At 39.7% G+C, this 15714-nt stretch overlaps 1 protein-coding gene across 2 annotated transcripts in view; it reads right to left on the reverse strand.

Moving 5' to 3' along the window:
* plxnd1 (plexin D1) overlaps nucleotides 1-15714 on the reverse strand; it is a 130181-nt gene that overhangs the window by 99171 nt on the left and 15296 nt on the right. For both annotated transcript variants that reach the window (XM_072449655.1, XM_072449654.1), the window contains exons 3-4: nucleotides 14809-14940; nucleotides 9024-9124 (exon numbers count right to left, since the gene is read on the reverse strand). In XM_072449655.1, coding sequence (XP_072305756.1) covers nucleotides 9024-9124; nucleotides 14809-14940 — 233 coding nt within the window. The remainder of the gene's footprint in view (nucleotides 1-9023; nucleotides 9125-14808; nucleotides 14941-15714) is intronic.

A 15714-nucleotide genomic window follows, 5' to 3' on the forward strand; every position in this document is an offset into this window, starting at 1 on the left:
CATGTTGTTGTAAATTTGACAAGCGCCGCAGACATGCCCATTCAGCAAAAACAGACTTTTTCGTGGAGAAGTTTGCATTGAGACATGGTAGAGGAAGATTGTCTATTATCAGCACTGCCTTCCCTTGAACACGAACATCTAATATACAGTAATTGCTTGTCAATGGTGCGGCATGTAACTATCAAGAGCTGCTCCGACACAGCCCCGGCACGGAGAGAGAATACCAAAGCCTTAAGGTCAACGTGTCACCCTTTTGTGTGGAAAGAGAACACAAATTTACAACGCCCTACTGGTTTAATTTTGGTAGGAATTTTCAGTGGCAGGTTTCACGGCCGACTGCCCAGAGATTTATGAGGCGATGCATTCACAACGCGTTCAGGTTTGCTTGCTGTTGGGGTTTTTTTTGTGCGTAAATGGCTGAACACTAGCGACAACTTGACACTGGGTCACACTTGCAGCTATGGCAACCTGCCCCGGGCGAAGGCTAGTTACAGGCAGTGGAGTAAGGAAAACTAACAATAACAAAAACAGTTTCTGCATCTGTGTGTGCCATTGACTGGAGGACACAGAGCGTACAGCAGTGTGCCCATCTGTGAGTATAATGAAGGTCTAGGGCAGAGGCAGTGTGTGTGAGAGAGAAGGGGGCATTCAACAAGCAAGGTGGCCCTGGAAGTGACTTGTGCCTCGCTAATGAACTTGACTGTCTTTTTGGCAGGAAGCGTAGTTCATCTGTGAGGGGACAGAGTGACCTCCGACTGAGGACAACTCAAAAAGACCCCTTTTAACCATGTCCCTTAACAAAGAGAAGGGCACAGCCCCGAAACACATGCATTACACGCCTCTGGATACATGTTGAGTCTTAGATCATGTGTGAATGAATGAAAATTTGCAACATTTGACTATTGAATATATAGCTTATAGTAAAAATGCAACCAAAACTGCAGATTAGAAATAAAAATGAAAAAGGTGATTTTCCAAACTTGACTTTTTCAGAAATACCTAAATGAATGTATGTAAATGTAAAAAACCCTAAATACACATTTCGAGTACATTGGTAGCTCAAAAGCAGGTCATGTTCAGCATGTTATTCACATGCTGGTCTATATCGTCTCTGATTTAATAATGTCTATATTTTGCATTGATTTATTGGAAAAAAAGATGAAAAAAACATGGTTAACTGTGATAACAAGTGACAAATGCATTTTTCCGTCCATTTTTGATATTATTATCTAGAAAATAGTGACCCAATTATTTATAGCATTCATACAGGGTTTAGTTTATAATATGCATATGTAAAAATATGTTGTGAGGGTTCTATATTTTGAGTAAGTAAAGTTAAATTAAATTAAATTTCACCTGAGGAGTTCAGTTGTTAATTATTGATATATATTTTTTTACTATTCAAATCAAGCTTTTTCTAAAATACTTTTTGATTATTCTATTTCTTCTGCTGGCCAGCTGCACGTCTGTAACAAAAATAATTTTCCCTTTGGCATGAGTAAAAATAATTCTGATATTTTCATCCAATCACCAAATATTTATTCATATTTTAAATGTATTTGTTGCTCTTTCCTAAACATTTCTATAGCTATAATATGAGTGCGCGGGGTGGGTCTCAAACTGAACTGGGTCTCTGAAGAACTTTACTGTCTGCGCGTCGCCCGAGTCCTGCCAAAAAGGACAAAGTGACCTCAGAGTGAGCCCAACCCAAATAGACCCCATTTACCACTGTCCCACGCAAAGACACGAGCTCATCACTTTTACACTAAAAAAACTGCCCTATCCTTGTGTCCTCCCCCCCTCCCCCCCTCACCACATGCCCGCCAGTGTTTGTGCAAAATGTATGTGCAGAGTCCAGACGCTGAGTCCCTGTGGCATTGAGGGACAGAAAGTGGCTGTGAGGTCAGATGCTCTACTAAAAATAACCCATGAAGTGGCCCCGCTGCTAGCTACATAACCCCCCTATCGCGAACACACTCAGAAGCACTAACAACTCACCAACTCAGCAGCGGCGGCGGCGGTGGGGGAAATGTTCGGCGGTTATAAGCCCATCAGCCAGTAACACCTTCTCATCAGCTTCATGCTAATTTGACTAGCAATTGCCACTTCTTTCCGAGTATCCAGTAATCAGTTCTACTTCCTTCCAAAAAGAGGGAAAATCGTGCAGCAAATGAAACTAAAAAGATCTGGAATCAGAGGTGGGTTTACTATGTAGTCGGATTATACTTTGTGGGTGTATTGACCCTTTGGTCCAGGTATGAGCCAAATTTAGTCCGTGGTTCTTGATCGAGACTTGGTTTTGTCCTGTACTAGTCCTGGTTTAGTCCAGCTTTAGTTCCAGGTTTAGTCACGGTCCTACTTTAGATGTGTGTGATGTTTTAGTGACCTGTAAGTATAAAGTTTTTGTAGTAACTTTATTATTCTAATATAGCAACATTATAATATTGACGTAACAATATAATTTGTACGTTTGAATGAATTATTAAATACATTTATTTTGTGTATGTAAATATTGTTTTGTGTTCGTATTGAGATGTTGAGGTTACTTATGCATTGAGATAATTGGGGCTTTTGAAGCGAGTGCCTTGTCTGGAGTAGAACATTTGTGGTTGTGTTTTTGATTTAGAGACAGACATCGGATGACACAGGTTCAGCCTGTACCAGCTCTGTAATTGGGGTCAGCAAAAAGGCAAGAAAGAATCATACCATGTTGTGTGACAAGAATAGTGAAAGTGCTGTGCTGGCTGTTTCTCTAGAATATATAGATGTAATGATGAAACTGAACTACCACCAAAATACACCAAAAATTGAGGCCAAATCTATTTAATTGCCAGTGGTGGAAAGAGCTAAATACAGTTACATCATGGCTAAAAATGTTAATACTAATTACAATTTTGGAAAAAGTATGCATGAAAAATACTACTAGTTAAATTTTAGATCCAACTTTTCTGCAAAACTTGATTCATTAAAAATGTTAAATATTATAAAGTTGTTTTAAACCGCTAACAGCATTTTTGTTGCTTTTGGGCAATTGTCAGTGTAGAGCAGAGACAGCAGTGGGATAATCCTGGCTCATTTTGTACTTGAAAACTCTTATGACTTTAAATGTAACTAATTACAATTATGTGGCTATACTCAAGTACAGGTACAGGTTTAAAAAAAATACCCCCAACAATTGACTTAATTACAGTAATGTGAGTATTTGAAGGGTTTTGATATCATGTTCAGTGCACATTTAAATCTAATCTTGGAGCATTAACATTTGAAATACAAACTGCTAAACTAAAAAAAGGAAACACTCAACTTTTCTTTTGAGAAGTTACATACTGCAGATTTGAGTAACTGAGTTCTGTTGAGTTATGTAAGTTGCAATTTGCTGCCACTGAAAATGTGCTTTGACAATGATCATTCATATGAGTCTGGATAAATAAAGAAACCCTCTCGGGCACAAAAACGATTACAAAGTATCTAGCGCCAATGATTTACTGTTTCGACCTCTGACAGAGAGAGAGCAGCCAGAACATTAACTACCAGAACATTTTAGTAGCTTTAATGACATTAATAAAAGGAGAAAATGAGATAAACTTTATTAACAATTTTGCATGGGTCTTGAATGAATGAATAAATGTGAGAGTGAACGTCTGCGTGGTTTACCCTGGTCAGCACGACACCGCCTAAAGCCCATAGATGACACATTGAAAGTAGAGAAGGTGCAATGCATCTTCTTCTATTCAGACCATCAAGTCCACAACAGATTTCAGATTAGGTCTCGAAAGGCTCGTAGATAAAGTCTGATGTGAGCTCAAAAACCCACTTCCTGAGAACAACATCTGAAAAGAAACCTTGAGATATAAATCAACAAACAGCGAATGAGGAGCAACAATACTGTCCAAGTAACTCCTTTTGTCCTGCACGGCAAAACCGTAGCTCCGTCTTCAATATCAAAGATGATACACAGCCCATATATAATTTCACTTTTTCCTTGTACTTGTCAGACGTAGCCTTTTTAACCATTGTGATCAAGCACAATAGGCTCATTTCAGATTCAGACGTTCGCAGGATCTTAAAATGTCATGATCACCCTTTTTTTCCCCAGCGCAGTTTTTAAGTTATTTCAAAGGGGTTCTTAAAATAAACATAGTTAACATACACGCAGCTAAATTATGACCTGAGAAGATGCGCCACCTCCTCAAGTGTCGACGGATGGCGTGATGCAGAACATACTGTAAAATCCTTTCCTCCGTGAAAGAGACTGGGAAAGATGTGATGATTTGTTAAAAAAAAAAGAAGAAGAAGAAAAATACAGTAGAATATTTTTGACGAATGGCTTTAAGAAGATGTAATAAAATGGTAGTAAGAGTAGAGTAAAAGTAGGCTGTGTAGCAGATCTTACATTAGATACTTCGTTGATTGGAGACATTTGGGAAAGTAGCAGTATAGTCAGTGGAAGTTATAAGTTTTTTGCTAAACAATAACTAAGGATGGGACAAGACACGAGTCCCGCAAGATGAGACAACACAAGATTGGAGAGACACCATGATATTTTTACATCATTTATCAGAATCAGAATAAAAAAATATTGCCATTGTCAGTGAACACAATTCACAAACTAGGAACACGCTTTGGCACTAAAACAACGGAGAATAATAATAGAAAAACAATGCTAAAATAAGGGCATGCAAAATGGTTATAATAAATAAACTGTGTGGTCACTGTAGCCATGCGTTTTGTAACTCGCCAAATGTAAACACATGGGAAGAAGATCATGCACAATCTCATGAGATCTTGTTGATAGGAATGTTGAAATAGGCCTATTGTAGTGTTACAGTATTTCTCCTGTTGGATCTTTATTTGCCGTGACAAGCACATGTACTGTTTGTGTGTGATCATTTGCAGGGAAAAGGGAAAATGAATGTATGACGTGATTCATATAAAGATAGAAGTCTGTCGACATGTGGCGGTTTTCACGTGTTAAACCGTGACATTGGTGATCACAGGCTAAAACCTTTAAACTTGTTTACAGTGGAGAAAAGTAAACATCTTAAACGTTTGCCATTTGAGAGAAAGATAAATTTGAGATGAATTTGAGAGAAAGCTAAATAACTTTCACTCACAGGTTCAGGGGGTCATGGGCGCAGTGTTAATAGGACCGTAGTATGAGAAAACTGCACCAGTACTTTACAGGGATGTCAAGGGTTACAATAGTGTGAGAAAAAACTAAATGTTATGACTTTTCATAATTACTGATCTCAAACTGTGAAATCTTTCATTTTCTTTCATTTCTGCTATCTTAACAAGTTACTATTCATAAAGTTTGTGCTTAGCTTTATGAAATCAATCAATCATTTCTGAAGGAAAAAATAGAGGGAATGTGACAGGAAAAAAAGTACTGCTTTAGATGTATTTTGTGGACTGTTTGAATTATAAATACTTATATTTGCCTCTAAATAAGTCTTGATTATTATTTTTAGTTCTTACACTTATATTGTAAGCTAAATAGTCACGACTATCAATTAACCAAATGATCTTGACATCCCTAGTACAAATAGAAGCAGGACCTGAACTTTGGAGGTAATGAGACTTTCCACACACTAGAACTAGGTGTCTAATATGAGGCTAACTGAACAGAGAAAGTCTGTTAGCTCTGTGTTTCTATTGAAACCTTGTGATAATTATTAGAGGAGTTTTCATATTATCAGTGATCAGTGCCAAAAATTAATCAAGCCCCATGCATCAAAGAAGTGATCACAGACTACTACAGTTATTCATCCGCTTTCAGACAACAAAAGGGTCTCCTCTCACAAACAGACTTGTTCTTATGCAGAGACACACACACACACAGACGCACGCGCGCACGCACACACGCACAGCAGACGTCAGACTAAAACATAACACAGCCCAGACCCCCATAGAGACATTAGTGGTTTTACAGATTGACTCCAACTCCCCCCGTTTCTGTCCGGGCTGCATGGATTTTGAGACCCAGCGGCTACTGCATGACCGGCCCAACACACACATGACATCAGTGGGAGAGAGACAGCTTAGTGACACATAGACTTACAGAGTTTGACATTTCATCGTCAAAAGAGGCAGTGTGCACTCTCCCCTCCCACTGCCGCCATCACAATCACAGCTCTTTGTACGAGCACAGAGAGGACGACAAGGGCAACAGGGCGGAGGAGGGGAGGACTACAGAGACATCGAGAGACAGATCACTAAAGTCTCAGAGCTCAAGCAAAGAAGATCAGGGCGAGACAGATGAGGGAAAAGCATGAGGGAAAAGGGGGAGCAAATAAGAGAAAGGAGGAGATTTTTTAGCATCTATTTGCACTCTGGAAAAATGTTTGTATGTGATGGCATATTGTACAGGTCAATTATGTGAGATTTATTCAATAAAATGAAATAAAGAAAAATGGGGAAGGGCAAAAACTGACTGGATCAAAGGGCAAGAAGTGATGTTTATGAGGATAACAAGCATTACAAGAGGAGACTCACTCAATTTACCATGGCAATGCACTTACTCTGATAGAGTGCTATGACATCCAGAATCAGAATCAGTTTGTCATTGTCAGTGCTTTGGATAAGGAGTAACATAAAACAGATATATATTGATATCATATTCATATTAAACAAATATAATATTAATAATAAGAGCAAAAAAGTATGGACTATGCTAAAATAAGGACATGCAAGATAATGTGTAGAATAAAATTATGTTGTACCAGCAGTGCAAAACAGCACTGGTGGGTAATATATATCACATAATATATATGTTGTGTTGAAGATACGCAAAATTTGAATATTCCACATAATATAATATAGTAAAAATAAATACATTTACACACAATGATAAAAAATGTAAAAAGTAACTTCAAATATGTGTAAAAGGTGATATTTCTGCACTTTTGTGATTCATTTAACAGACATTTGCCTAATCATTAAACCTCAATCATTATGTGTAAAGACATGTTCAATACATTTCTGTTGGAGTGACATAATATTGTCTGAAAGAAAAATGTAGGTACCGGTATTCATTTTTGTCAATACAGCCCATACTATGACAGCTATAACCCTTTTGTCAAATTAAAACTGTACTTTTTTAATGTTAGGGACAAGAGTTGGGCGATATTGACATATTGAGTGATATTTAGAATCTCGCTGTTTCTTTTTTGCATTATCTTTGTAATAATATTCAGACAATATTTTAACAACGAATATAAATGTCTATAAATGTCTTGGTTCAGCACAAAATTAGTATTAGGTAGAAATATCACTTTATACTAGTTTTGTATTTTTACTATTTTTTGTATTTGTACTATTTTTGTAGTTTTAATTGACAATATACTTCACCAAAACAACAATTGCAATATTATTAATCTTTCGATGTATCTTCAACCTCTAATAGAAACACGTTGTTTATAGCAACTTAAAACATCCTCACTACCAGTATTTTCATCAGTGGATCAGACCAACACCCTAGTGAATCCCTATTCAAGATGTCGAAAACTACATATTTTTTTACTATTCATACTAAATAAATTGCGACTTCTGTTATTTAGACTACTACTGTCACTAGAAGGACAGTCCAACGTCTCAGAGCGAGGGACGAGACAGAGAAGGGAATCGCATGGGCATAAAAGTGCAGCGAGGCGAGAAAAGGAGTAGGATAAAGAAATGACAGATAGATAAATATGACAGGGATTGCCCGCACACGCACACACACGCACGCACGCACGCACGCACACACACTACACCCATCAGTTCCACTCTTGCTGCTTTGAATGGCCTCTGGCAATGCAGGGGCCTCCCGAGCTCAACGTGAAATCCAGCTACTATCTCAGCTTGATCCGTTTTAATCACGAGCGAGCACGCGTCCAGCCATCCCGGGCATATTACCCAAACAAACAAACAAACTACAGCCCCAAAAAAAAAGAAGGAGCAAGATTGCCAAGCCGCCGCAAGTGAGCGAGAGAGCCAGCCACATTAATCAAAGCTCTTGTAACACTTCAGCCAAGTCACTCCTCGCCTGTCATTCCCAATACAAGTGCTGAGGGATGGGCCAGAACAATGATGTCGCTTTGGGCTGGAGGCAAACGTAAAGAAAATTTATTTCACTACTTCGAGCCCAAAACACTGTCTAGTTTGTGTGTGTGTTTTCTCTGCCAAGTGTCATTGAGCACGGCGTCGTAAAAGATTTAGAAGGAACTCGAAAACAAGCCTCATTGGTTTTACAGATCTGCACCGCGGAACTGTAAATCATATTTTATTGCGATTTTGAGACACGAAGACGTCACAGTGAATTTGAATACAGAGGAACGTCTCATGATAACAACAACTTCTACTACAACCACTATGCGTGTGATACTGTTGCTTCTTTACCAAAGTTGACTCAAATCCACAGCTTTTTTAGATTTTACTTGGAGCATGTTTCAAGAAGTGTGAGCAACGTATATCATAAGATAAGATAAGATAAGATAAGATATTCCTTTATTGTCCACACATGGGGAAATTTCATTGAATCAATAATTAAATCAAAATTGCAAAGTGAATAATCATAATTGGCAAATCACAAAAAAATGCTAATACTTAAGAAATATACATTCTTCTGCAAACAAGAAAATGACCTTCTTCTTTGATAAAACGTGTTATAACCCATCTAGTTTAGACCTCATTCTCATTATCATAATAGTAACTCTCATAACAAGGGCTGAAAAAAGTTAATGAATAAATTGCAATCAATCCATTATTGTGAGAATTGTCAAATAAATAAGGAATCGTATTTGTTATCTGGACTATACGCAAACTCCATGTGCCGAGGAGAGATTGTACGGCTCAGACAAAGCAAGAATGACTCAAAAAAGATACAGGAAACAAAAAATTATAATTGCTAGGTCAAATAATCATTAGCTGCAGCCCTACTCCGAACAAAATCCAACTATTCAAACATAAATCGCAAATCTACGCGCAGTGCTTGACAGAAAAATCACTCAGGGCATAAATAGTAGCTTGTATTTGCTGCTTACCTGTTCTCCAGAGTGCACCAGCCGCAATGAGCGTCTCCGGCTCCTAAACAGTCACTGCAGGTCTTCCACTGGTCACACTGAGCCACCTTCACCCGCAGCATCTGCACAAAACAGTATTTATGTTGCTTTTGTGTGGGTGTTTTGTTTGATTTTACATTGTTTTTGGGACCTGACATCTAGAACCAAAAACTATTTCAAGCGTTATTTCGCATCACAACATTTATGGTGAATAATATGACCCAAAGCGACCATAAGCAGTCACAGGAGTATTTCATGGGTTCACTCACGAGGAGCATCGAATGTAAATATGTGAACTTCGTGGTATGAGAAGCAGAAGATTTGCGGTGGCGCCAGCACAGAAAATCAAAATGTTAAATTACAATACATGCCAGTTTCACTTAACATGTCCTGATAAATACAGGTAAAGGGTATGATTTATCCCAGAGCTTATAGATTAACATGTAGGCAATAAAAGTGCTATTGTGTCAGCGTTAAAGGCCAAATGAAAGCTTGTGTCGGTGTAATCCCTCATTCGTCCAGGCGTTTTCCATAGTAGAAAAAGCTTCAGTTGTAGTCATCTGGACTCAGTTTGAAAAAATAGACGTTTCGACTCTCATCCAAGAGTCATTGTCAATAACAGAATTTAGGTCGAGAACTCCGATATTAATACTGTTCTGTGGTAAGACCCGCCCATTGGGAGGAGCCTTCCTGAAGTAGAAAGAGTTGTTTGTTTCAACAGAAACTCCCCCTTGTATCTACCGAGCTAGCCTATTCAGAATCTTAATGGGCTATTAGAATCCTCTTTGTCTTTGTGAGACCCTGTCTCAACCACCCTGAGTACCTGATTAGCATCTGAATGTCCTCTACCTTTCCAGGGGTTCAGAATCCCATTATAAATAACAGGAAGATGAAACCTAAGCCCTCCATTTCTGTTTAAAGAAGGTCTTTCTTTTTTAACAAAAATAGCTTCCTTGACTCCTCTTTCAAACCATCTTTTCTCCCTGCTTAAAACCTTCACCTCACCGTCTTCAAACGAGTGATTAGAGGCTTCAAGATGGAGATGCACGGCACTCTGTGGTCCTGAACTAGTATTTCTTCTGTGCTGATAAAGCCTCTTGTGTAGAGGCTGTTTCGTCTCACCTATGTAACGTTCTTTACAACTTTCTTCACTGCATTGGATCGAATAAACTACATTGCTCTGTTTTTGAGTCGGCAACTTGTCCTTTGGGTGAACCAGTTTTTGTCTTAAAGTGTTTCCTGGTTTAAAATAAACAGGGACTTCGTGTTGTCTAAAAATTCTCTGCAGTTTTTCCGACAGGCCAGACACATAAGGGATAGAAACACCCTTCCTTCTCTGTTCAGTTTCCCTTTTGTCCTGCTTCTTGGTTCTCTTCACTCTGTTGAGAGCCCAAGCGGGGTAACCACAGGCTGAGAGGGCATTTCGGACATGTTTTTCCTCTTCTTGCCCTCTGAGCTGGTGGGCACACCTTGAGCTCTGTGTTGTAAGGTTCTGATCACACCCAGCTTGTGCTGTAGTGGGTGGTTGGAACTAAAGAGCAGATACTGGTCCGTGTGTGCAGGTTTCCTATATACTTCTATTTGGAGTTTCCCGTCCTCTCCTCTGATCGTGGAACAATCAAGAAAGGCCAAGCGATTCTCCTTAGCGTCTTCTCTTGTAAACCTAATATGTGGGTCCACAGCATTGATGTGATCAGAGAAGGTTTCCAGCTCTTGTTTCTTGATTGTTACAAAAGTATCATCGACATAGCGGAGCCACAGTTTTGGAGCTATGCCTGAGAATGAGGACAGTGCCTTCTTCTCAAAGTGCTCCATGTACAGGTTGGCCACTATGGGAGAGACGGGCGATTAGAGGTTTCTAATAGCCCATTAAGATTCTGAATAGGCTAGCTCGGTAGATACAAGGGGGAGTTTCTGTTGAAACAAACAACTCTTTCTACTTCAGGAAGGCTCCTCCCAATGGGCGGGTCTTACCACAGAACAGTATTAATATCGGAGTTCTCGACCTAAATTCTGTTATTGACAATGACTCTTGGATGAGAGTCGAAACGTCTACTTTTTCAAACTGAGTCCAGATGACTACAACTGAAGCTTTTTCTACTATGGAACACGACTGGACGAATGAGGGATTACACCGACATAATTCCAAGAATTTTGGGCCAAAAACCTTGGATTTAGTTCGGGAACTCGAATCTGTAGCCAGGAAACTAGCAGACAACAGGAATCACTTGAGGTTCAATCTTAGATGCAGACAGAACAACATGATCCCGAAGAGCCTGCAGATCAAATCACCGGTCAGAGGACACAGAGCAGAGAAGATTTGGAGAAGGAGCCTTATGCAGATGCTCAGTGAAAGGATCCAGGAAAACAACGTCAGAATTGATAAATTGAAAGGCAGAACAGGAACTTTACAGGAGAAATTAACCAGCATACTCCCTGAAGAAGCTTTCAAAAGAGTGCTGGATTTTACACAGACAGCACAAGAAGCACAGCACAGGAAGGGCAAAGAACGCCAAATCAAGAAGTTCAACATTCTTTTGAACAAAAAGAATGCAGGTGAGGTCGAGCTAGACATTAGGACTGAGACAGACAAATTAGCGACCAGCAAAAACAATTGGATTAAGAACCTATCAGATCGTGTTCTGACACAGGCAGAAAAGGAGGTGCTCTCTAAAGGGCTCAACTTTTCTGTCACCTCTAAACACATCCCTACAGAGGACTACATCACAGCCACTGAAACGGCAATTAGAAACAACAAAATGACTGAATCGGAGGCTGCAGACCTGAGGCTACGTGTCACAGCGACCCTGAAGAGTGCCAAACCACCGCCTTCAAATATCACAGCTGAAGAGAGGAAAGCACTTTCAGCACTGGAAAAAGATCATAGCATCAACATCCTCCCAGCAGACAAGGGACGTTGCACTGTGATTCTCAACGCAGCTGATTACGAAGCCAAAGTCCACACCCTCCTCGAGGACACGACCACATACGAGCGCTTGAAAAGAGATCCGACCAGTGGCTACAAGAAGAAAGTGATAGACTGTTTACAAAGGCTGGAAAAAGAGGAAGCGATAGACCGGCCTTTGTATTACAGACTGTATCCTGGTGAAGCCATGCCTTGCATTTATGGCCTTCCAAAAATACACAAAAAGGAGGTTCCACTCAGACCCATAGTGTGCAGCACAGATTCCATCACTTACAATGTGGCCAAGCATTTAACAACTATATTGGCTCCGCTTGTGGGGAATTCGGAACATCATGTGGAAAACACGCACAACTTTGTGGATAAAGTGAAACATCTCCAACTGGACCCAGATGACCTCATGGTTTCATATGATGTGGTGTCCCTGTTCACCTGCATCCCGACCTCTGATGCAGTAGCAGCAGTGAGGATCAGACTGCAGGAAGACACCACCCTACAGGAAAGGACCAAACTGACACCTGAACACATTATGTAAACTGTTGGACATCTGTCTGAACACCACTTACTTTCAATTCCGGGGACAATTTTACAGACAGATTCGTGGCTGTGCCATGGGCTCGCCCGTCTCTCCCATAGTGGCCAACCTGTACATGGAGCACTTTGAGAAGAAGGCACTGTCCTCATTCTCAGGCATAGCTCCAAAACTGTGGCTCCGCTATGTCGATGATACTTTTGTAACAATTAAGAAACAAGAGCTGGAAACCTTCTCTGATCACATCAATGCTGTGGACCCACATATTAGGTTTACAAGAGAAGACGCTAAGGAGAATCGCTTGGCCTTTCTTGATTGTTCCACGATCAGAGGAGAGGACGGGAAACTCCAAATAGAAGTATATAGGAAACCTACACACACGGACCAGTATTTGCTCTTTGGTTCCAACCACCCACTACAGCATAAGCTGGGTGTGATCAGAACCTTACAACACAGAGCTCAAGGTGTGCCCACCAGCTCAGAGGGCAAGAAGAAAGAGGAAAAACATGTCCGAAATGCCCTCTCAGCCTGTGGTTACCCCGCTTGGGCTCTCAACAGAGTGAAGAGAACCAAGAAGCAGGACAAAAGGGAAACTGAACAGAGAAGGAAGGGTGTTTCTATCCCTTATGTGTCTGGCCTGTCGGAAAAACTGCAGAGAATTTTTAGACAACACAAAGTCCCTGTTTATTTTAAACCAGGAAACACTTTAAGACAAAAACTGGTTCACCCAAAGGACAAGTTGCCGACTCAAAAACAGAGCAATGTAGTTTATTCGATCCAATGCAGTGAAGAAAGTTGTAAAGAACGTTACATAGGTGAGACGAAACAGCCTCTACACAAGAGGCTTTATCAGCACAGAAGAAATACAAGTTCAGGACCTCAGAGCGCCGTGCATCTCCATCTTGAAGCCTCTAATCACTCGTTTGAAGACGGTGAGGTGAAGGTTTTAAGCAGGGAGAAAAGATGGTTTGAAAGAGGAGTCAAGGAAGCTATTTTTGTTAAAAAAGAAAGACCTTCTTTAAACAGAAATGGAGGGCTTAGGTTTCATCTTCCTGTTATTTATAATGGGATTCTGAACCCCTGGAAAGGTAAAGGACATTCAGATGCTAATCAGGTACTCAGGGTGGTTGAGCCAGGGTCTCACAAAGACAAAGAGGTTTCTAATAGCCCATTAAGATTCTGAATAGGCTAGCTCGGTAGATACAAGGGGGAGTTTCTGTTGAAACAAACAACTCTTTCTACTTCAGGAAGGCTCCTCCCAATGGGCGGGTCTTACCACAGAACAGTATTAATATCGGAGTTCTCGACCTAAATTCTGTTATTGACAATGACTCTTGGATGAGAGTCGAAACGTCTATTTTTTCAAACTGAGTCCAGATGACTACAACTGAAGCTTTTTCTACTACAAATGAAAGCTTGTATTCACAGCTTCTGGGAGAGACAAAACTGCTATTTAGTTTTGCTGTTGTCGCCAAACAGATCCAAGCGCTGGAGGAGAAGCCACATCCTATCACAAGCATGACCTGCCGAGCCCGCTGGCCTTGAGTCAATGTGCAACTAGATAAATCATAGAAGGGGAAAGAAAGAAAATGTATAGTCTAATCTATTGATGACAAGAAAATGTTTTGTAACGGCACAAAGGCACTACAGTGTTTGTTTATTCATCTTTAGGAGCCCTATTAGCTGCAGCAAGCCGCCACTATTCTTCCTATACATTTGAAAGAATGAATGTACAATTGAAAGTCGTATGAGTTAATATACTGTAGTTCAAATGATGTGGCTGTAGAACGTCACAGAAAATCTATAATGATCTTTTACAAAGTCTGTTTGAACACGCTAAATGCATAAATCCATTTAACAGTAGCACAGTCACACTTTTATATTCCCTGGTAGTTTGTTTTGTTTTGTAATATGATTCCACTCATACATGGCCCAATAAATTACTGTTTGTTTCAAAAAGATGAATTCACTTTTGGTACTGGTAAAGTAATGTTCCTCTCCAACCAACTTCCAAGAATATAAACTCTGAAATGCAGACCCCATTCATACAATACAAACTAATCTAATAGATGTAGAGTCAAAGTACAATTACAACTTGTTGTGCTCAGGTTGTTTGTACTAAAATACTCTGTATGCTAAGCCGGTGTCTGCATTTGTTAAAGTCTGTTTTGAGTTAAATGTACTTTACTTCCACCTGTGGAGTAATTTAATAGGATGTTTTCAGAGTGAATCATCTCTCAAGTGTCCATTAATATTAATCATATGACTGCAAAAGGAAAAACAAGCACGTAAAGACAGGACTGCATTCTTACATGATTTGATGTCATCACATAGAGGAAGTTTCTGTCTGCGGGGTCAAAGGTCATGATGTGGTGGACCGGCTCAAGCGCAGGCAGCTTCAGAGTCCACTGATTGGCCAAGGTCAGGTTCAGCAGCAGAGTCAGCTGTGAAAACAGAAAAACAAAGTGAAGGAAAAATACTTCAAATCTGGTACTGTGCTGTTACTTCAAAACTATATTAGTAAAAATAATGTCACCCAAACGTAAGAAGAGGAAATTAAAGTAAAACTGACTTGACCAAGGAAATAATTATATCCACGTTCTGCTCTTATTACTGTATATACTTATAACTGTATTTGTACCATTTTGGGGTTGGTTCACATACTTATTTGAAGATTTTACTTTACAGATGCACTATTTATTTTTCACCTCTGATAGACTTATCAAGAGCAGTCGCCAATTTCTTCACATTTAAACAAAGAGTGCTCAAATATGGAACATTTCCCAACGCTGGAGATAGAAAAAAGGGACTTTTCAGTGCTGCAAGGTATTGTCATGTAACCACTTATAATCAAAGCAATAATGGATATAATAATAATAATCCCTACAGCATTAAAAGACAACGTTATGTCTCATTGGTTTTGAAAAGTAGGCTAAACTATGAATAACAATAACAACATTTCCTCAGGACCCAGTTTGTTATCATATGGATCGGTGACATTCATAGATTCTTCTATAATTCAACCTTGTCGAATCTAAAATAGATTTATGAAGAGCTTTTGTTCAAGCTCTGTGCCTAATCTGGTTCAGTCGAGCAGTCATTTATCCGCGCCGTGGCTTCTTACTCCGCATTTTCACAGCGAGACAGACAGAGAAACACACAACAAAAAAATACAAACTCATACTGCTGACTGGGACTTCCTGTCACGCACACTGCAA

This window comes from Eucyclogobius newberryi, unplaced genomic scaffold (assembly GCF_026437365.1).
Source record: "Eucyclogobius newberryi isolate DKJ021-1_F unplaced genomic scaffold, fEucNew1.0.hap1 SCAF_17, whole genome shotgun sequence".
Classification (NCBI taxonomy): Eukaryota; Metazoa; Chordata; class Actinopteri; order Gobiiformes; family Gobiidae; genus Eucyclogobius; species Eucyclogobius newberryi.